This window comes from Callospermophilus lateralis, chromosome 1 (genome assembly GCF_048772815.1).
Source record: "Callospermophilus lateralis isolate mCalLat2 chromosome 1, mCalLat2.hap1, whole genome shotgun sequence".
Taxonomy (NCBI): domain Eukaryota; kingdom Metazoa; phylum Chordata; class Mammalia; order Rodentia; family Sciuridae; genus Callospermophilus; species Callospermophilus lateralis.
In genome coordinates, this window is record NC_135305.1 from 21,049,040 (window position 1) to 21,073,615 (window position 24,576).

General features: G+C 36.1%; 1 protein-coding gene across 1 annotated transcript in view; it reads right to left on the minus strand.

Annotated features, from left to right (window-relative positions):
- Exoc4 (exocyst complex component 4) overlaps positions 1-24,576 on the minus strand; it is a 787,478-nt gene that overhangs the window by 756,560 nt on the left and 6,342 nt on the right. Inside the window, exon 2 of the mRNA XM_076833103.2 lies at positions 6,455-6,644. Coding sequence (XP_076689218.2) covers positions 6,455-6,644 — 190 coding nt within the window. The remainder of the gene's footprint in view (positions 1-6,454; positions 6,645-24,576) is intronic.

The window sequence follows — 24,576 nt, forward strand, 5'->3', positions numbered from 1 at the left end:
ATACAATGAGATATTATTCAGCCTTAACAATGGAGGGATTGTATCGTTTGTGAAAACATGAATGAACTTGGAGGACATCATGCTTAATGAAATAAGTCAGGCATATAAAGATAAATACAATTTGACATCACTTACATGTAAAATCTTAAGCCAAAGTTACAAAAGAGAATGAATGTGATGGATACCAGAGAATAGGACTGAGAAATGTTGTCAAAAGATTTTCAATTTATCTAAATTCAAAAGATGCATTGTACAACATGTTGACTATAGTTAATGTATTAAAAATACTTGAAAATTGTTAGGCCTAGTGGAAGAGCTCAGTAGGAGAGCCCACTTGCCTAGCATGTGCAAGGCCCTGGCTTTAATTCCCAGCACCACAATAAATACATTAATTAAATAATTTTTAAAAAGAAAATTGCTGAGATATTTTAAGTGTTCTCATTGCAAAGAACTAATTATATGAAGTAAGGCATATAATAATTAATTTAATTTAACCATTTCACAATGTATACATACTTCAAAATATCCATCTAAACACAGTAAATCTACACAATTTTTATTTGTCAATTTAAAATATTAAAAAGTAGTTTTATTTTTAAATGAGGAAAAGGAAACAGGGATATGCCTATCCACAAATAAAAACATTCAAATATGAGAAATGTACCCAACTACACATAAAAATCTATTTCTCAAATCCCTGTTCTACTTTAATAAATGTGATGATGGTATTTTCATTCCATTCTTTTCTTTTTAATTTAAGAGAATAATTAAGATTGAAAAATTATGTTACTGTTTTTTCCTTAAAAATCCACAAAAAGTCGAGTTGTTCAAATCATGACATCACATATGGAGACAAGTTTCCTTGGAGTCCTTGGAATTTTAGCAACTTCACATTTGCCCCTCATCACCTGTCCACAATACCAAGAATTTCAGGTTCAATACACAAGACCTGAAAGTCACTCTAATTAGAGACCACAAGAAAAAAAGAAAAACAGAGTCTAAGAGGCTATTGAAAACAGAAATGAGAGATGATACAGAAGGCAGAGAAGCAGAGATTTTACAACCTAGCCTTGGGAAAGATGAAAAGATGAGGAAAACGGGGGGGGGGGGGTTGTTTTTAAATCACAATGTCTTAGCTTTGGGAAAAGGAGGAGAAGAGAGATACTCAAGAGGGGCTGATGGATACAGGCACAGGGAAAATGCTGGAAGATTATAACATTTAAATTATGTAATTAGAAAAGTACTGAATTAGGATTAAAGGGAGGGTGCACCTCTAAGTGTGCATATTATCTGCAATAAGGTGCACCAAATGAGCAAGGAACTCATTAAACCTGTAGACCACAAAGATCCTGAAAGTGCCCTATGAACAACAGATGGTCATTGAAGATTAATATAAATCAATATTATTCTTAATTCTAAAAGTACAAAATACTGTTATACCACTTCCGCTCCGCTTTGGCAGGGAAAGTAATTCTACATATAAGCACTTTTCTATGGGTATTCACCTGTTGCAAGTATCCAGCCCAACTTTTTCCATGAAATTTTATAGAAAGTGCCTAGAAAGACAAACTTCAGAAACACCACTCACTGTTCTGTTTAAAAGCCCTTTGGAACTATAGGTCATTTCAAAATTACACTTAGTTTTTTTCAGCTGACATTCTAATATCTTAAATTCTCTGAGAGGCTCACCACAACCCTATCCCAGGGCAATATCTCCTTTTGAGCAGCTGAGTTTGGGTACAGTTGAACTTCATGCAAGGATTACCTCATGGTTCTTATTACTACACTAATGTACTGCGGACTACTGGTCTGTTTTTAAATTATAATATCTCATTACCGCCTACTATTTACCATCACCATTTCTAGAAAGCTGAAGGCTTTTTTCCTTTTTTTATACAATCAGGTAGGAATTTCCATCTTATATTTGGGCTACAAAAACCATGTTGTTGCACTATGATACTCCTAATTTTAATTAAGGCAATTCTTCATTCTAATTCCACCTCTCAAAGTATACTTTCATATAAAAGCCAAAGTTATTTTCTGTACATGTTAAGTAATGAGCATTGTATTACCGAATAATTAGGCCCTAATGACTTCACTTGATTATCACATATAGCTATTTTTCTAGTTACAGGCAGCAAAAACAGATTTTACATCTTGATCTAGTACTAAAAGGGCAGTCAAAAATGGGGTGAAAGCCAGGTGCAGTGGCGTATACCTGTAATCCCAGTGGCTCGGGAGGCCAAGACAGGAGGACTTCAAGTTCAAAGCCAGCCTCAGCAATGGTGAGGCACTAAGCAACTCAGTGAGACCCTGTCTCTAAATAAAATACAAAATAGGGCTGGTGATGTGGCTCAGTGGTCAAGAGCCCCATTCAATCCCCAGTACCAAAAAAAAAAAAAAATGGTGGGGGCAGTGGTGAAATGTTAAGTGTACATCACAACAGAACTGGATCTCTGTGTCCTCCCTTCAGCCTGCATTGCTCCTGTGATAAGCAACAGACTAACTCATCCTAAAGAAATCTAGTTAGGGGTTGGAGCTGTGGCTCAGTGGTAGAGCACTCAGGTAGCACGGGTGAGGAACTGGGCTCGACTCTTAACATCACATAAAGATAAATAATTAAAGGTATTGTGTCCATCTACAACAAAAAAATATTTTTTAAAAATTTAAAAAAAAAAAAGAAATCTGAGTTATCTTACCACCTAGTACACCACAAAGAAACTCTCAGATTCAAATACCTACAAATCTCCAAGTTGTATCAACTCATATTCATCTAGTTTGGTATTGCTGCTTCTATATTAGACAGTTTTAATGAGAGACACTGGCAGAATTTCTGGATTCTGAAATTACCTAATGTAATAATATCTCATTTTGACCAATTTTACAATGTATTCAAAGTAATAGAACTTCCCAAGTATTCTGCTTATTACTCGAATTATTTGACCTTGTCAATCTTACAGGGTATTTTATTTGTACAAGTTTTTAAATCTAGAAAACATTTCTATATAAATATTGAAAAATAAAAAATAAAGAAATAAAAGGGCTGGGAATGTGGCTCAATGGTAAAAGCACCCCTGGATTCAATTTCCAGTACAGAAAGAAAGAAAGAAAGAAAGAAAGAAAGAAAGAAAACAAACTGTAAACAGTTGCATGGTCTCAAGTTTTAGAAGGTAGCAATGCATGAGTATTTACATCTGCATCTGTCTTAGTCCCCACTAAAACCTAGTCCTATACCAATAGCAGTTCTAAGAAAAATACGAATCACATTATGTCATTCTTATGCTCAAAACTTTACAATGATTTCCCATCCTATTGAAAGTTAAAAATCAGAATTCTTTTAACGAGCTACAAGGTCCTGTAGGCCTTGGTCCTCTGTGCCACACCTCACCCACCCACTCTCTCATCTCTCTCCTGCTGCTCCCTGGACTCCTCCGTTTGCTCCAGCCTCACTGGCCTCTTTGCTGCTCCTCCAAACTTCTAACCATGACTCTGCTGCAGTTCCCACCCTCTCTCTCACCCCTTTAGATGTTGGCTCAACTGTAATCTCAGTGAAGCTTCCCTGACTTATGCAATTAAAAGAGAAGTTTCCTACTTTCCCTTTCTTTTTTTTCCTTTTTTTGCACAGCATTTGTTACCATCTATTATTCCATCTGTTTACTTATTTATTAGTTTTCAGTCTCTCTTGATTACAATGTGGACTAGTATGTAAACTCCACAAGGACAAGAATTTGTGTCTGTTTTCATCACTTTAATACCCCAGCGCCTAGAACAATGCTCTCAGTCCAAGACAGACACTCAAGATTCAGAGATTAAATAAGTGTTGATAAACATTATCTATTTGCTTATTTCTTGCCTCCTCTCATTCACATGGAAGCTCCATGACATGATCAGGGACTAGTGTTTTCCACTTGTATAGCCCCAGAACCTAGAACAGACCTAGAACAGAACCAGCACTCAACAAATACGTTGAATGAATCCTCGTTGTATTTTGGTACAGAACAGAAAGAAAATTTCAACTCAGTCTATACTTCTCGACATCTTGCTTGGCTCTAAAATAAAGCACCCCACAGATGATTGAATCATTCACATTTTTAATTCAAAAAATGCATACCTATATTTTATATGCAATCCAAAATGCAATTAAAAACCAAAAATGACAAGGAAAGATAAGAAATATCACTGTTTCCTTGGTGATAAGAAATGGACAGACAAAAATTTCATGGTACAAAATTATCAAATTATGCAATAAAAACATATTCACTCTCATTTCTCCCCAACATTTTTTTTCTCCTATTAATCAATTATTAAAGGTATTTTTTGCAAAGAGTTTTAGTTCCTTTTTTTCCTCTTCCCAATATTGAAGCTAATTCTGAAGACTGAGTTGTATGACATTTACTTTCATGACACTGTCTGATACAAGAAAGGTTTCTTTTGTTTGTTTCCTTTTGCTCAGAACCACAGCATATTGAAAATGAGAAAGGTAAGAAGACTGTGGCTACTAAAACAAATGTGCAGTCCTCAAGATGAGGCCCTTTTCAGTACCAGGCGAACACTCTTTGTTTGCAGCAAAGATGCTATCGACTCAGAATGGTAGGGAGCAAAGCAGAAAGCAATGCTGGTGCTTCCCTTGAGATTAGGACAGAGTCCATTCAGTCAACCAAACTAATCAGAAAACACAAATACCAAAAGGTCCTTCACCCTTGCTGTGATTACCCGAGGCAAAGCCAGAAGGTCAGCAGCTCTATACATTCATTTTCTGACCCTTCTTGAGCTTAGTATATTGGGTCAAAGTTGACTACAGTTTATTTTAAATCTACAGCAACTGATCTATAGCTTTACCTAGTCTCACAGACAAATCCATAGAATGAACTCAACCACTTGTGAAGGCTAAGAATTATAGTATTCCTTTCCAAAATGCCCAGTTATTTTTAAAATGTAAAGAGGTCAGTACATTTATTCAAAAAAGGTTAAGAGCTAAATGATTCTGAAACTAGACTCTGAGAGGTTGCAAATCATATACCAATAATATTCTTGGAAGGATAATTTATGTATCTGCTTACAAAATCATAAGATAAGGTCTAAAGAACAGGAAATAAAGCATGTGAGAATACCCTAAACACAGCCATTCTAGGTAGGTTCAGGTCAGGGAGTCCCCTACCAATCTCTAGCATAGGGCTGTGAATCTGAGACTGATCCCCCAGTGGTGCCTGAAGGGCAGTAGCCAAATGCTAAGGACACCACCAAGCATGATGCTCTGGATGGCTCACTCCAACTTCAAATAAGTAGAAAGCACTGCCCCTTAATGTTTGCTATGCTTAAAGTTTTGATATCTGCAAAATATCACTTGTTTTTTAATTTAAAAGTGCTTAAAAACTGCCTGAAAATCAGCAGCAAAACTTTATATTCAGGGAGACTATAGAGTTCAAATTCTAAATTTGACAAGAAAATAAACACAACCATTTATAACAAAGAATCAATGTTCAGTAAGGGTAGAAATTATTGTTACTCATCAAAATATAGTATAAAAAAAGGTATTTAAGGAATGATCTTAAAAACAGACAGCCAAGAGGGGTTGAGGTATAATTCACTGGTAGAGCACTTGCCTAGCACATGTGAGGTCCTGGCTTTAATCCCCAGCACTGAAACACACACACACACACACACACACACACACACACACAGAGCCAAGAACAATACAACTATAAAGTTACAATACACAATCCTTACTTTATCAGTTCATCCTTGACAAACATAAAAATGCCCATTATGAACTCACTTTATCACTTAAGTACCTCAGGCAGATAATCAGGAAGCAAGAGCTTTTCAAAGACTTATCATTAAAAAAGGGGGTGGGGGAACAGAGATGAAAAAGAAACAGTTCCAAACAACAAAATTACAAAATAAAAGTTAATACCAGTTCATCACATCCAAGTGTGATATTCAAAAATTGTTTTTCATCCTGTTAATTTGTATATTAGATTTCTTTTTCTTCACGAAAATATCAAGAATTCATACAACTGCAGATAAATCACAACTTCCAATTATGTGACATACTCAAAGCCAAAATTTCATAAAACAACCAAAAAACTGTTTTCTAATTGCTACAGCAGAGCACATTAAATACACTGTGATGGAGCCTCTGATAGTAAGAAGCCCTGGAGTCTGAAAAGAGCTCTCCTCTGGTTCAGATTCTTTGCAGTCTTCCTCAAGTTGAGGCCACCTTCTTATGCCACTTCACACTGCAGAAACCAAGGAGACAAAGAGGACGGAAGGACAAGCCCAGGATGTTCTCCGTGGTCTTAATCAGACAGGCTTCCCAGACACCTGCAGAACCCTTGAAACTGTCATCATGAATCACTTGTTAAGGACCATTAGCCATTGCCATGGCACCTCTCCAAGCACACACCTGTACTAAAAGTAAGTGCCACAGTCACCAGACAAGGAGGAGGCCTACCTGTTTTATTTTATTTCGGGAGTTGGTGATGCGCTCTGTGATGCTCTGGTATGTGCGAATGGCTGTCGTCAGTTCTGTGTAGTGTTGCACAATTAGTTCATCCAGGTCACGGTCACATTTCTCATAGGCCTCTTCAAGGCGACCCTTCTCATTTTCTCTGTCTTCAACATCATCACTGGTAGACAAAGTCCTGGTAAAGACAGAATATATCAAGCTGAATACAATTTTTGCAGAAAGTAAAAGTCTCTGTCAATATGATAGCACATGCATTTTATCACTTAGAAAAATGAAGTAATGGAAAATATGACATATCCTTCATGGTAAATTCCAACAGGCCATCTACTTGGGTTTAGGGCTTATCTATCCAAGGAGCCCTTTCCTTCACTTGTTTCCTTGGCCTTAGAATTTATTTTAATCAGATAGCAGGTGGGCATGAACTCTGTGAGAGGCCAGGCAGCTCTTGATACGTTGAGTCAATCAGACTTCCTAATGATTCCATTTCTCTTATCAGAGACAAGCTTGGTCAATACAGAACTCACAGAAATCATTTTCTTGGAAGAAGGATAACAGAAACCCTAGGTATTGTTATAAAAAGCTGAAATGCTCAAACACCAGCCACCTTACAACCATGGAGGAGAAAGCCAAGAGAAATACCAAGTTGCCACAATTATGCCACTGGGCCATGGAAGCAGCCAGGCCTGAAGCCACCTTACCTCAAGACTTCTTCTTAAGGGAAATAATAAACACCCATTAAGTCACTTTCAGTTGATCTTTTATATGCAGCTGAAAGGGGACTGATAAAATTACATTCAGGAACCACCTTCTAAAGAGTTCATTCCAATGACCTGAATTTCACATAGCCCTCAGCAGTCTGGAAATAAGGTTATATTCATTCTAAAATGTTACAACATCAAAAGTCTAAGCTATACAACAAGAGTCCCTGCATTTACTCTTCTTCAAACAGCACTAACAAGATTGATATGAATCAACAATAACCAGAGAATGCTATAGATACACTTATTAAAAATATTTCAATAACTTAGTTTGATACATGGGCCACAGATCTTTGTTTCCTCTATTATCTTTCTTGGGTAATTTTTTTTAATTTAGTATTATAATCAGTGACCAAAAAAAAAAAAAAAAAACACCTTTTCTTCTTATCTGTTGGCTGTGGTAATTTAGAGTTTCATTAAATTCCCTCAGATTTGTCAGCTTCTACATTCAGCCTGGTTTATTTCATTTATCTTTTTTAATTTAGGGAGGGGGATATTTTAGGCTCTCAATGATGGATGCAATCAATTATAAGTCCATCATTAGAACTGCTTTCAGAGATGGTATGTCAGCAAATCAATCACAAATCCACTTCTAGATACTTGCAAGCAAAATACTGTACAACAGTCTTCTCCAAACTGTCATTCAGAGGAAGGATCTTAATTCATGAGCCACACAATATATAAAACTTCCTTTTCAATTTAGAGAATTCAGGAGACCAGCCTTTGACTACAATCCAACCTCCAAAATGAAGTCTGTAAGTGTGTCAGGCATGCCAAGAGACCAAGTACTGCATGAAATGGGCAGTGAAAGAAATGTGATGAACAAAAAGGCAAAAGCCACAAAGGAGAGTGTGAGATACTCGAGAAATCAACATTGCAGGGAACTATAAGTTGAATGAAGGCCTTTACCTTTATTATACCAAATTCTGTTTCCTCATCTATAAACTGGTGATTCTATACCACACTACATCCAAGGTTATTTTGGGGTTAGAGAATAACACACAAGTTTTGACTTCTAAAGTAAATCAAAGTGGAAAATTCGGGGGAAGAAAGAACTACCAAGATTACTTGTAATATTTGGTTACAGAGTAGCTGAGCATGTCTTCCAGTTGTTTCTATGATACATAACTTTGCTCTTTAAATCTGAAACCTTCTAGGCTATTAATCTAAAGTGAAGCACAATCAGAAAATGCCTTCAATTTATCAACTGTTCCAAAGGTAAGAGTTCTTAGATTTTTAACTCTATCCTTTCCCCTTGGAACAGCAGACAGCCACAGATTTTTAAGCTACACTGCATAAGTCTACCATCTTGACAATCCTTTTCATAATTCTTTCTCTCCACTACTATTTGAAAGAAACATGCCAAACATTTCACATTGTTTACCTTAACCAGTTAGAATTACCAGGAAGGAAAATGTCAGGCCCAAAGAGGACACCTTCTCTGGCGTCAGCTGTCACGGCAACATATTACTGCATCATTAGGAGTTATTTGGGAAATAGAACAAGGTACTAAAATGAAGATTAGAGAGTAAATTGGGTCCATAGGGGATTTTTGCTGCTATTTTCATTTTCAGAGAAAATATTTGTATTAGAAATATCCTGTGCCAGGTATGCCCAACATTTGAAATTCAGAGTCTTGATATAAACTAGGAAGAATAACATTTTGTCTTTAGTCAAAAAAAAAATTATGTTACAGAATCTGAGAGCATGAAAACACAAAAAGTCCTTTTTTAATTAGAGAAAAAGGCAGTAGGATAATAAAAATATTAATAGACTCTAATATTTAAACAGGCTCACTAGCTGCCAGGAAGCAGCTGTGTGGTACATTTTATAGAATATATGTGGAATCCCTCTTGAGGGGGTCCTGTTATTACCTCCCTACCTCCCCCCTTACAGGGAAGCAGCTGAAATTTGAAGAGATTAAATTAATTTACCCTACCTCACACAATGAGTATAAGGGTAGTACAGAGATTTAAAACCCAGACTAGTCTGTTTGCAGATTATGTTCCAAACTGCCAGAGTCAAACTGCCTGGATAAGAATCCTGGCACTGCCACATTTATTTCCCATATGACCTCGGTAATGGCATATCAATTTACTCATCCACAAAATGGAGACAATAAAGATACTTCCTTATAGGATTATTAGTAAGAATTAAATTAGATGAAACTAAGCCTAGTATATAATTATCACTCAACAAATGTTGGTTGTAGCTGTCAGCTATTATTTTATTATTATATTATTAGTAGTAGCACAGATTGAGTATCCCTTTGTGGAGTCAAAATGCTTGGAATCAGAAGTTCTTTGGAGTTCAGATTTTGTAATGTATGTATATGAAAAATAAGATATCTTGGGAAGGGGATTCAGGTCTAAATATGAAATATGTGTTTCATATATACCTTATACACATAGCCTAAAAGTAAGATTATACATTAATAATTTTGTGTATAATACATGGTGTGGAATATTCCATTTGTAGCATCATGTCAATGCTCAAAAAGTTTAGGATTTGGGAGTGCTTCAGATTTCAGATTTTCAAATTAGGTACACTCAACCTCTTAGAAGAAACAGCAAACACAACAGCATTTTTCCAGAATAAAATAGGAAGTACATCTCTAGAGACAAAAGTTCAAGTCCCACTACCCCCAAATACCCACTTAGCACTGGGTATGAGACTTCTCTGACTCCTACTTTTCCCTAATGTCAAGAATTGTGTCTTTGTCTGGTTTAGGAATCAGGGTGATGTTGGCCTTGTAGAATGAATTTGGAAGTTCTCCCTCTTTTTCTATTTCCTGAAATAGCTTGGAAAGTATTGCTATTAGTTCCTCTTTAAAGGTTTTGTAAAACTCTGCTGTATACCCATCCGGTCCTGGGCTTTTCTTAGTTGGTAGTCTTCTGATGGTTTCTTCTATTTCCTCAATTGATATTGGTCTGTTTAGGTTGTCAATATCCTCCTGACTCAATCTGGGCAGATCATATGACTTAAGAAATTTATCGATGACTTCACTATCTTCTATTTTAATGGAGTATAAGGATTCAAAATAATTTCTGATAATCTTCTGTATTTCTGAAGTGTCTGTTGTGATATTGCCTTTTTCATCCCGTATGCTAGTAATTTGAATTCTCTCTCTTCTTCTCTTCGTTAGCGTGGCTAAGGGTCTGTCGATTTTATTTATTTTTTCAAAGAACCAACTTTTAGTTTTGTCAATTTTTTCAATTGTTTCTTTTGTTTCGATTTCATTAATTTCAGCTCTGATTTTAATTATTTCTTGCCTTCTACTTCTTTTGCTGTTGTTTTGCTCTTCTTTTTCTAGGATTTTGAGATGAAGTATTAGATCATTTATTTGTTGGTTTTTTCTTTTTTTAAGGAATGAACTCCAAGCAATAAATTTTCCTCTTAGAACTGCTTTCAATGTGTCCCATAGATTCCGATATGTTGTGTCTGTGTTTTCATTTATCTCTAAGAATTTTTTAATTTCCTCCTTGATGTCTTCTATAACCCATTGATCATTCAGTAACCTATTGTTCATTCTCCAAGTGATGCATGATTTTTCCTTACTTCTTTTATCGTTGATTTTCAATTTCATTCCATTATGATCAGATAAGATGCATGGCATTATCTCTACTCCTTTATATTGTCTAAGAGTTGCCCTGTGACATAATATATGATCTATTTTTGAGAAGGATCCATGTGCTGCTGAGAATAAAGTGTAACTGCTTGATGTTGGGTGGTATATTCTATATATGTCAATTAAGTCCAGGTTATTAATTATGTTATTGAGTTCTATAGTTTCCTTATTCAACTTTTGTTTGGAAGATCTGTCCAGTGGTGAGAGAGGTGTGTTGAAGTCTCCCATGATTATTGTATGGTGGTCTATTAGACTTTTGAACTTGAGAAGAGTTTATTTGATGAACATAGCTGCACCATTGTTTGGGGCATATATATTTATGATTGTTATGTCTTGTTGGTGTATGGTTCCCTTGAGCAGTATGTAGTGTCCCTCTTTATCCCTTTTGATTAACTTTGGCTTGAAATCTATTTTATTTGATATGAGTGGACACTCCTGCTTGTTTCCGAAGTCCATATGAGTGATATGATTTTTCCCAACCTTTCACCTTCAGTCTATGTATGTCTTTTCCTATCAAATGGGAATCTCTAATGAACCTAGATGCAAAAATCCTAAATAAAATTCTGGCGAACTGGATACAAAAACATATCAAAAAAATTGTGCACCATGATCAGGTAGGATTTATCCCTGGGATGCAAGGTTGGTTCAATATACGGAAATCAATAAATGTTATTCACCACATCAATAGGCTTAAAAATAAGAACCATATGATCATCTCGATAGATGCAGAAAAAGCATTCGACAAAGTACAGCATCCCTTTATGTTCAAAACTCTAGAAAAACTAGGGATAACAGGAACATACCTCAATATTGTAAAAGCAATCTATGCTAAGCCTCAGGCTAGCATCATTCTGAATGGAGAAAAACTGAAGGCATTCCCTCTAAAATCTGGAACAAGACAGGGATGCCCTCTCTCACCACTTCTGTTCAAAATAGTTCTCGAATCATTGGCCAGAGCAATTAGACAGACGAAAGAAATTAAGGCATAAAAATAGGAAAAGAAGAACTCAAATTATCACTATTTGCAAATGACATGATTCTATACCTAGCAGACCCAAAAGGGTTACAAAGAAACTATTAGAGCTAATAAATGAATTCAGCAAAGTGGCAGGATATAAAATCAACATGCATAAATCAAAGGCATTCCTGTATATCAGCGACAAATCCTCTGAAATGGAAATGAGGACAACCACTCCATTCACAATATCCTCAAAAAAAATAAAATACTTGGGAATCAACCTAACAAAAGAGGTGAAAGACTTATACAATGAAAACTACAGAACCCTAAAGAGAGAAATAGAAGATCTTAGAAGATGGAAAAATATACCCTGTTCATGGATAGGCAGAACTAACATCATCAAAATGGCGATATTACCAAAAGTTCTCTATAGGTTTAATGCAATGCCAATCAAAATCCCAATGGCATTTCTTGTAAAAATAGAGAAAGCAATCATGAAATTCATATGGAAAAATAAAAGACCCAGAATAGCAAAAACAATGCTAAGCAGGAAGTGTGAATCTGGCGGTATAGCTATACCAGACTTCAAACTATACTACAGAGCAATAGTAACAAAAACAGCATGGTACTGGTACCAAAACAGGCGGGTGGACCAATGGTACAGAATAGAGGACACAGAAACTAATCCACAAAATTACAACTATCTTATATTTGATAAAGGGGCTAAAAGCATGCAATGGAGGAAGGATAGCATCTTCAACAAATGGTGCTGGGAAAACTGGAAATCCATATGCAACAAAATGAAACTGAATCCCTTTCTCTCACCATGCACAAAAGTTAACTCAAAGTGGATCAAGGAACTGGATATCAAATCAGAGACATGGCGTCTGATAGAAGAAAAAGTTGGCTATGATCTACATACTGTGGGGTCGGGCTCCAAATTCCTCAATAGGACACCCATAGCACAAGAGTTAATAACTAAAATCAACAAATGGGACTTACTTAAACTAAAAAGTTTTTTCTCAGCAAAAGAAACAATAAGAGAGGTAAATAGGGAGCCTACGTCCTTTGAACAAATCTTTACTCCTCACACTTCAGACAGAGCCCTAATATCCAGAATATACAAAGAACTAAAAAAATTAGACAATAAGATAACAGATAACCCAATCAACAAATGGGCCAAGGACCTGAACAGACATTTCTCAGAGGAGGACATACAATCAATCAACAAGTACATGAAAAAATGCTCACCATCTCTAGCAGTCAGAGAAATGCAAATCAAAACCACCCTAAGATACCATCTCACTCCAGTAAGATTGGCAGCCATTAGGAAGTCAAACAACAACAAGTGCTGGCGAGGATGTGGGGAAAAGGGTTCACTTGTACATTGCTGGTGGGACTGCAAATTGGTGCAGCCAATTTGGAAAGCAGTATGGAGATTTCTTGGAAAGCTTGGAATGGAACCACCATTTGACCCAGCTATTCCCCTACTAGGTGTATTCCCTAAAGACCTAAAAAAAGCACACTATAGGGACACTGCTACATCCATGTTCATAGCAGCACAATTCACAATAGCAAGACTGTGGAACCAACCTAGATGCCCTTCAATAGACGAATGGATAAGAAAAATGTGGCATTTATACACAATGGAGTATTACTCCGCATTAAAAAATGACAAAATCATAGAATTTGCAGGGAAATGGATGGCATTAGAGCAGATTATGCTAAGTGAAGCTAGCCAATCCCTTAAAAACAAATGCCAAATGTCTTCTTTGAGTAATTAAGAACAGAGTAGGGAAGAAGAGCATGAGAAGAAGATTAACATTAAACAGGGATGAGAGGTGGGAGGGAAAGGGAGAGAGAAGGGAAATTGCATGGAAATGGAAGGAGACCCTCAGGGGTATACAAAATTACATACAAGAGGAAGTGAGGGGAAAGGGGGAAAAACATAAGGGGGAGAAATGAATTACAGTAGAGGGGGTAGAGAGAGAAGAGGGGAGGGGAGGGGGGAGGGGGGATAGTAGAGGATAGGAAAGGCAGCAGAATACAACAGACACTAGTATGGCAATATGTAAATCAATGGATGTGCAACTGATGTGATTCTGCAATCTGTATACGGGATAAAAATGGGAGTTCATATCCCACTTGAATCAAAGTGTGAAATATGATATATCAAGAACTATGTAATGTTTTGAACAACCAACAATAAAAATTAATTAAAAAAAAAAGAATTGTGAAGAGTCTGAGCCTTTATCCTATTTATAACCTAGCAAGTTTGCCTGCCAAAGTTCCATTGCTACTGACAGAAGATACAAACTTCCAGAGAAAACTTTAATCAGAGACTAAAGACTTTGTTACTTACAGCATGGTAAGCAACATGAGAATCAGCAAATCTGTATCAGCTCCCCAAGGAGATTAGACAGGCAGGACCACATGGATGCCTGCCCCACAAAGGAAGTTCTTGGAGAAGAATCCTGCACAAAACTGAATCTTTTATAGTGGGCTGAAGACGTGCCTACCCTTTATCTGGAGGGACAGGCTATTTCTGTCTTTCAAGGTTGTTTGTCAAACAAACATCCTTGACAAGATAGTCTAAAACAAAGGATGCTCAGTGCTTTGTTCACAAGAACTTCAGAAAACAGTGGATCCAAGGAGAACTGTCCCCCAACAATAATGAAACCTAAGTCACTGAATTCCTTTAAGGATTGAATGACATCAAGGTAAGGATTACTTTCTTAGGTCTGTTTTCTTTTCTGCAAAATGAGACAATTTACAATGTCTCACACAGTAAACACATGGAAAATGAATGAATGATAGACCATAAACTCAGGAAGCAGCAAGCTAATAGAGATAAAGCTCTCACTCATACCAGCAAAACCAGCAAATTTCAGTGTGGGTATCTTACTTTAAACTAGTCACTTAACCTGAACTGACAGTAGGGTAAAACAAGCCAGGTCAGGAACCTTAAGACTCTGTGTGATGTGAAGCTCACTAGCTCACAAAGCAACTCATTGCAATTTTGAGTTCTATTTGTTATAAAGCCTTTTATCAAAATAAAATAAGCATCTTTATAATTCTACCCATTTATCCTAATTCTTTTTCAGCAACACAAAATAAGCCTATTCTCTCTTCCATAAAACATCCCCTCCAACATCTCCAACTGTTTCTTCCATACAGTGTCTTCCAAGTAGTCCAAAAACCTTATTGCTATCCTCTGAAGTTCCCTCAAAATAGCTAACACTCTCATAGAACTTATTGTGGCCAGGCATTAATCTAAGTAGTTTAAACATAATTCATATATTCTGGATAACAACTCTGTCAGGTAGGTACCATTATTATACCTCCTTTAAGAGATGATGGATGAGATTGAGTTGTTTGTTCAAGGCACAGAGCATTTAAGTAGCACAGTCAGACCTTGAACCTGGGCCACTGGCTGCACAGTCCAGCTCATGAGATAAAGCTCTCACTCATACCAGCAAAACCAGCAAATTTCAGTGTGGGTATCTTACTTTAAACTAGTCACTTAACCTGAACTATCCTGCTTTTCAAGATGTGTCCAGAACTGAACACAACTGCAAGAGTTTAGGATATGAAATGTCCCCCAAAGACCCAGGTACTGAAGGATCTGTAGCCTGTGGCACTACTGGAAGGTAGGTGAACCTTTAGGAATAAAGTTAGGTCACTGGGGGCATGCTCTAGAAGGAGACATTGGGGCTAGAGGCCCTCCTCTCTTTCTTTTCACTGACTACCCTGAGGCAAACAAGCTTCCTCTTCAACATGCTACTGCCACAAAGCTTTGTATCACCATAGGCCCAAAGCAGCAAAATCAGGTAACCAAGGATTGAAGTCTCTAAAACCATGAGCCAACAGAAATCTTTCCTCCTTTTATATCGATTATTTTGTCATAGTGACTGAAAGCTGCCTGACTCAACAACATACTTCCAAACTGAAAGTTTAGACTCTTTATTCCAAACAATCTAGCCTAAAACTACATTGCATTTTTAAAAATATAGAATTCAAAAATAATCTGACCCCTTTGACAGTAAACCCTGATGAGCCAGCTCTCACTCATGTTCTACTTGCAAAATGTTAAAATGAAATGCAAAAGTTTATGTTCATCCCTATGTCCTACCTGTTGGAAAAAGAAGGTACCTATAATACAATAGGTGATTCCCTGTTATTTTGTATACATAATAAGACAATCTTCAAAATAGTGAGTTAGATAGTATCATCACCCTTCTCACAGCTGGGGAATCAGAGGCTCAGAGAAGTAATCTGCACACACACAGTTAATAATACCAGAGTGGAACTAAAGTGTACCTATCCTTAACTCCAAAGCCCATGCTCTTTCTTCTATAGATGTTACAAAATCCTATCTTACCTGCCTTCAACTCCTAGGGTACACAACTGCATCCTAACTGTGCTATAATCAACACACATGCAAGGAAAAGAATGGGTAGCTAGAGATAGACACAGAGCACTAAGCAGCTTTTTAAGTAGTAACAGTCTTGAATCTGGAGGTTTTAAAGCATGAGCTAAAATATATGAGCTGGTCTGGGGTGTTTCTTGTGGTAGAGCACTTGCCTAGCATGTGCAAGGCCCCGGGGTTCCATTCCTAGGACTGCAAAAAATAAAAATAATAAAAGACCTGAGTAAAGACAAAATGGTTTAAAGTTGCATTCCAAGATACTGAATCACTCCTTAAAATTTTTCCATTTCTATCTCAAAACAATTGATTTTCAATTTTTCCATTTCTATCTCAAAACAATTGATTTACAAACTATTGTCAAGTTCATGGAGTAACAGAATAAACCAGATTGCAGTGACGCTAGACACAGAGAATTTCTGGATCACTAAGAATTTTTCACAAAGACAGCTCTGGTATTTTACATGATGAATTACATCTCTAACCATGACTAATTAATCCCCAGAAAGGAATTTATTTACCTAATGGGTTAAAAGGGCCACAGTACATTCAGCTACCGTTAACAAATCTAGTGGAACAACAATGTTATATAGTTCTAGTGATTTCATAAGCCATCAGATCCAAGCAAATCCTATAAAACAAATATTAAAATCCAGGGTAAATAACGAGATTGAAAACTGAATTTTCTGTTTCTTTTTCTTATACTAGCTTCTATATTTCAGTTGGCCGGTCAAATGTTTTGAAAAGAAAATAACTAGTCACCATCACTGGTTCCTTCTATGGAGCAATTTTGCTTTCAGTTTGGACTTAATAGGGTAATGGAGTCCAGACAGGAGAAAGCACATAAAAGTCGATATTATTCTTTTAAAAGACAAAAGGAAAATCAAAAAGAAAAATCACACCTATGAAAATAAGGTTAGTCACCAAAAAGTGACCCATCACTCAAGGGGAACAATAGCTTTCAGTCAAAGACAGAATAAAAAGATATAAAAAGAAAAAAACAAATCTAGAATGCTACCATTAGGAATACACCAGAAAACCTTCTTCTATCCTCATCAAATGGGTCAAACTAGAGTAAACATCAAAAGGACACAAGTTCTGGAATGCACAAGTATAGATTCAAACAGAGCTCTGCAACTTTAAGCTATTTGACTTTGGGCAAGTTACTTAATCTCTCTGGGTCTGTTTTTTCTTTGTAAAAGAGGCAAGCCTGTTTTAAAACATCCTGCCTCACCAGGATGTAATAGGGATTGGAGAGGTGTATAAATGTGCTGTGTAAAAATATATAGAAGTTTGGCTTTAAAAAAAAAGGGGGGGGGTTAGATGATATTAGAAACAATATTTAAAAATCTATGAAGGGTGGGGGTCCTGAGGTTGTGGCTCAGCGGTAAGGCATAGCCTAGCACGTGTGAGGCCCTGGGTTTGATCCTCAGCACCACATAAAAATAAATAAATAAATAAATGAAGATATTGTGTCCAACTACAAAAATAACATTAAAAAAAATTAAAGTCTATGAATCACATTATTAGCCCAAATCATCTAAAGCCTCCCCCATTCTAAAGTTCTTGAAGATATTATTCAATGAACTGAGACCAGACCTTTTCTCTATATTACTACAGTGGCTGGTATATTAAATGCTTAGTAAAAGCTACAGACGCAGCAGCAAAATGCAGAATCTGGCAAGGTCATAAAAAGAACTCCCTGCCCTAAGAAACAACTGCAACTAAATTGTCTTACACAAAGAAATAACTGCTCAAAAATCTCTAGGCAAGGACAAGCAATAGGTATGGTGCCCCTATTTATTGCATTGAATCACTGAACAAATATTTATGAAGTACCTATTACTTACCAGACACAGTTCTAAAGAGCTAAAGATACAGCAGTAAATAATGCCAATCCCTCCCTCATGAAGCCTGCATTTCAATGAGAGGAAGTCAGTAAAGCAGAGAAGACAGATTGTAGCTAGGGAGGCCAGGAAGGACCTCTCAGATGAAGAACAGCATCTGACTGGAGTTTGCTAGGAAGTGAGGGAGAAAGTCAGGCATTATCTAGGGAAACTAATTCCTAGACAACAGAACAGAAGATGTACAGGCTCTGAAGGAGGACATGTTCAGCATGTTCAGAAAAGTGGGAATGGTGAGGAAGTTAATGTGGCTGTACAGATTCCAGGAGAGTGACAGTGATAATAGAGGAAGTCAGGAAGGAAACTGGGAGCCAGACCAGGCACAGCTTTGTAAGCTTTTATTCTGGGTGTTGTTTGAAGCCACTTAAGGGTTAGCACCCAGCCAAAGAGTTGTAACTTCACAACCAGCATTTAATTATAGCCCACCGCCTTTCAAAAAAAAAAAAATCTGAGATCATTTGGATCATTTGTGCAAGAATATAATTAATGAAATGAAAATTCACACGAGAAAGTGGGAGTACAGTGTACAAGCAGGTCATGTGGCCAAGCGTGGTTTATATGAAATGAGCCCCTAATGTAAATCTGAGTTTTCAGGTAGTCAAGGCAAAAAGGAATCAGTATTATAATCCTCAATCTCAAAAACACAGACTCTAGATCCTCTATGAAAATAAACTTTATACTAATCTAAGTTCTAAAAGAAATCTTAAAAACAAGGGAGACATTATCAAACATAGCAAATGATGTCCTCAACAACCCTCTGAAAACAAATAAATAAATTTTATTATTCTGAAAACAAAGTAATAAATTTTACATCACCATTTCTTACAAGTTCCTTCAGGAATATAACATTAAAACCAACTTAGGCTAAAAGGTTTTGAAAGACTGAATATGGTATATGTGTGAAGTTTTTCAGTGATTCATTTTAATCTAAGGTTAGAATTTAGGGAATTTATAAAACCAAATAGATCAAGTTGTGTTTTATTAAGTTCCCCTTCTCAGCAAAACTTCTGCTAGTTCAAGCCAACCAGCTAGCAGTTCTTTGAAATAGTGCACTGTGTAAGTGTTGGTATGAGGGGGCTATTAGAAGACTATTAAATTCCATAAGCCAGAAATCATATAGGAAGGTTGACAACTGATGGTGATAAATTAAGACACAGACCAGGGATCTTACCTGGACCTCAAGATTATCAGCTGGTGATGGCAGAATATCACTCAGGAAGCAGTTTAAGGTATGTTGATCAATAAAGAGTTTCCAGGGTATACCTGTTATGTACTGACCCCCCCCCCCCACACACACACACACACAAAATGTATGTTGAAACCTCAGCCCTCAATGTGACTGTATTTGGAGATAGGGCCTAAGAAGGAGATATAAAGATTGGGTCAGGGAGGAGCCTAGACAAGAAAACAAGAAACAGCAGGGAGCCCTCTCTACAGGCTCACAGAGTAAAAGGGATGTGGGGACACAGCAAAGGAGAAGGCCATCTACAAGCCAGGCAGAGGTATCACCAGTCTCATTCTGAGACTATAGAAGTGTGACACAATACCATGGTTTATGCCACACAGTCTCTGGTATTTTTTGACAACCTGAGCAGAATAATACACCACATCATAAAACACTAGCAGTATATTTTGCAGGGTTAAAATCTCAGGCAGATGTTATTAGTTGGCCTCCTTGGCCACAACAACACAGATTCTTGGCAAATCCACAAGAAGAATCTGCTGGCTAATACAACTACAGACAACTAAACTAATTAACCTGCTATAAGTATTTAATGTAATACACCTGAATTTTGGTGACACCTGCAGAATGATTAGCATTAAATCATGCTTTCTGAAAACAGTTAATGGGCTTGATTGTCTACCAAGGGCATTCCTTGTTGGCATCCAGTGACCACTCTTCCAGAAATAAAAAGATTAACAAAACAATTAATGGAAATCCCTTCAAGCAACTCAGAAAAACTAATTACAAGTAAGGCTTCTCATATCCAAAAATCACTTATCAGAAAGCGACAGCTCTTTAGAGCACAATCTACAGTAAGAATCAAATCTCCTCAGTGACCCTCCATTCTAAAAAGTCCTCAAAATGGGCCTCTGAGAAAACCAACTAATGTCAGAGGCCCCTGTAATTTTTACTCATCAAACACCTGAGCACACCAGTCAGCGCTACCCTCCCTCTTTGAGGACAATTCTTTTTTTTTTTTTTTTTACTTGCATAATGAAAAGAGCATGAAACAGGCAGTCACCTTTATTTACAAAATATTCTAACATTTCCACAAGGCAGAAACTAAGTACAGTTTAACTCTCAACAAATGCTCAAGTGTTAACTAGCTTCAGAACCTCATTCCAAGTAGGAAAAGAAATAATAAAAAGTATTATCTTACTGATCCATCCAGAACACAATATTCCTTTTTCTAACTGACTCACACCCACACACACACACACACACACACACACAGCTGACACAACTCTACAAACTGTGAATCCTGTTTTCTTTCCCAAAGTTCTTTTAACCAGAAGTCCTTTGGGTATACTATTAGGTCTATTTAGCTCTACCTCAAAGTCAGATTTTCTTTTCCTTTAAAAAAGAAACAACCCGTGTAAGAAGTATCTAACAGCAACATATGCCTTTTATGTCAGCAGGGAAATGAACACGCAGTTCCACGTATGAGTGGAGTGAAAAACCACAAACTAAAGAGGAGGAAAGGAGAACTACTCTGAATATAAACACTAAACAAGCTGGGGGAAGACCTGCAAACCTGTTATACTAAGCAGGACACTTTGTATATGATGAACAGCCTGGAAATGCTTCCAGTGAGTTATAAAAATAAGGGGTGTTCATCATAATTCCAAGTTTGCATTAAAAAATTACATATTAAAGAAATCATTGATACGTATTATCACTATAATCACCTAAGACAGGGCTTCACTCAAAGCACAAGCAAATCTACATTGCACTTTTAAATCGAATTTTGTTATATTGTATTAAACATTGTGATTGCTTATTTCTTAACTATGTCTTATTAGAGCCCACAAAACACAAGATAATCTCATCCCAATTGATAACAATTCAAAATAACAAGTTCCTCTCAAAAAGTTTTGATGCACAAGAAAAGCATCCCTTAACAGCACAGAGATTCATTTAATATCAAGTGACAGTAAGCAATTTCTGCTTTAAAGTCAATTGAAAATTCACTAGTGTCTTATTTCAGACAGCACTTAGGGCTGACTACTACACACCACTGACACAGTTTTTCAATATTTCAATTAACTCAGATACACAGAATATTTCAAGGGATAGAAAGGTGAAAGTGTTTCAGCCAACAAAGACCATTATGTGAAATTAAGTTAAATCACCCACTAGGACAAAAAACTGACTCTAAAGGTGACAAAGTCTACTTAAAATGTTCCCCTACACTTCCTTACCCAAATCTTTTCTTCCATTTTAAGTCCTTCATCCTTCTTTAAGGCACCCTCCATGGTAACCTTACTTCCTGGTGGGTTTCTGAGAAACAATGTTTTGCAAAATATTAATAGGTTCTATGTGGTCAAATACATTTTGGAAATTCTGGGTCACACAAATTGGAGCAGGTTTCTGTAACTGAGACATTCATAAGATTTTAATATGTCAAGGCGCATGGTGGGAAGGTGATAGAATATATATATATATATATTTATATATATATATATATATATTTTAATTTTTATTATTTATTTTTGATAGAGCTTTATTTATTTGTCTATATGTGGTGCTGAGAATCAAACCCAGTACCTCACATACGCCGGCAAGCTCTCTACCACTGAGCCACAATCCCAGCCCAACAGAATATATTTTTTAGCATTTCTGTAATTTATTAATCTATAGGACCTGTTTTCTGTTCCTTTACCCTTTACCATAGGTACACAAACACACACTTTTTACTTTTTCTTTTTCTCTTTTTCTTAAGTTTTAGGTGGACACACAATATCTTTATTTTACATTTATGTGGTGCTGAGGATCAAATCCAGTGCCTCGTGCATGCTAAGCAAGCACTCTACCACTGAGCCACAACCCCAGCCCCTTTTTTTTTTTTTTTTTTAATCTTTTGCAGTACTATGGATTAAACTCAGGGCCTCAGGCATGCTAGGCAAGCACTAGAGAGCTAGATTCCCAGTCCTAACACATACACTTTCAAGGAAATTTTCAACCATATACAAAAATTAACAGACTTGTCAAAAAAAAAAATTTTTTTTTTAAATACAGCTTCAACAGCTATTAACACAGTCCAATCTTGCTTCTGACTCTTTAACACTCCTCTCCAATTACTTCACTAGTGTTTTATTTCAGACAGCACTTAGACTACATGGTATTATTTTTATATTTCAATACATGTGTATACATTTTAAGATAATCCTTTTTTAAACAACATAGCCATAATACCATTATTTCAGCTAAAAAATATTAACAATTCCAACTGGTTTTTTATTCTTTATTTCCCCAAATACATTATGTTCTAAGAGCAACTCAAACTTCACAGGCTTTCAAATCATCTGGGATTCTTACTTAAATGTATATTCAGATCAGGTGAGTGAGTCAAGGTGGTGCCTGAGTTCATACATTCCTAGGAAGCTCTCAAGTGACATTTTGAATATAAAATAATGTCTCCTATAATAGCACAATGATAGGCACCTTTAAATGGAAAAACATCTTTTACATTATATTCTACTTTACCTTTAGCAAGTATTTTACAAATACTTTTTCAAGAATGAATAAAAGTCAAAAAGTTTTTTCCTAGGAATCTTGAAATGTATCATTTTCTTACCAACAGTGCCAAATGTAGCAGAAGAATGTTCCCTTATTACTGTATTAAATTATGAGTTCTCATATTTTTCAAGGCTAAGTCCCAGTACATAGAGAATTGGACACTAATAAAAGAATCAAGTTCATAACTTATTTCATAGCTTGAAAACAGTTAACAAAAATCTAACTCTATAAAGCCGCAGAATATAAGACTGTAATAGGGAACAGAGAGGAGAGAAACAAAATCAGCCATAAACTAAATGTTGTTCTGCTCCTAACTAGTAAAACTTAGAACAAGAGCTAAAAAGACTAAATTGTTTCCAACTCAACAACAGCCCAGGAAAAAAGCTCAAGAATTTTTATAGGAACACAAAAATATCCAAAACCAATATCCAACAAGGTAAAATATACAATGTCTACCATGTAATCAAAAAGTACAAGACACATGAAGGGGGAAAATAATCAATAGAAACTAATCCTGAAATGACACAAATTTTAAAGTTATTAGTAATGAAACTGAGTCATAAAATACTTATATTTCCTATGCTAAAGATATACATTAAAGATGTACGCAGAGAAATGATACCTTCCAAAGACCCAAATAAAACTTCCAGAGATGAAAACCATAATTTAAGATAAAATTTATATTAGATGAGAGGCTGGGGTTGTGGCTCCATTGTAGAGCACTTGCCTAGGATGTGTGAGGCACTGGGTTCAATCCTCAGCACCACATAAAAATAAAAGAATAAATTAAAAGTTATTTAAAAATCATATTAGATGGAATTAACAATAGATTAAGAACAGGGGGGGAAATAGTGAATTAAAAGGTTCAGCAATACAAGCTATATAAAATAAAGTACTAACACAAAAAAAAAGAATTGGAAAAAATGAATATTAGTCTTTAGGGAACAATAACACAACTTGAAAAGGTCTAAAATTCTTAAGAGGTAAATATGACCAAAAATGTAAAAGTCCTACACACTGAAATCTATTTAAAAAAAAAAGAAAGAAAGAAAAGAAAAGAAAGAAAGAAAACATTTCTGAGAACTAAAGTCAAATTAAATGGAAAGATTCACACACCCCCCCCTTTCATAGATCAGAAGACTCAATATTGTTAATTCCACTATATTAATCTATACTTTTAATACAATTCCAACCAAAATCACATGTTTTACTGTAGAAACCAGCTCATTCTAAAATTCGCATGGAAATGAAAAGAAACTAGAATATCCAAAACAACTCTGAAAAAGTAGAATAAAGTTTAGTGGCTCACACTGTCTTCAAGACTTACAAAAGCAATAATCAAGATAGTGTGGTATGTCATCAAGATAGACATGAATGGACTACAGAGTCAAGAAATAGACCCACATATATAAGGTGACCTGATTTTTTACAAAAGTGCAAAGGATAACACAGGGAAGAAAGGACAGACTTTTCAACAAATGAATTGGAACAGCTGGATATTCTTGCACACAAAGAAATGCATTGGAAAAAACTAAAAAGGAAAGAACATTCTAAGATGTTGGGAGTGTCCTATATCTTCATCAGTACGGGTGAAAATTCATCAACCACATACTTAAGATTTGTATGCTTTACTACTTACCTGCATATCTCAAAAAGGAGGGCAAATAAAGTCAATATGTAAAATAAGAT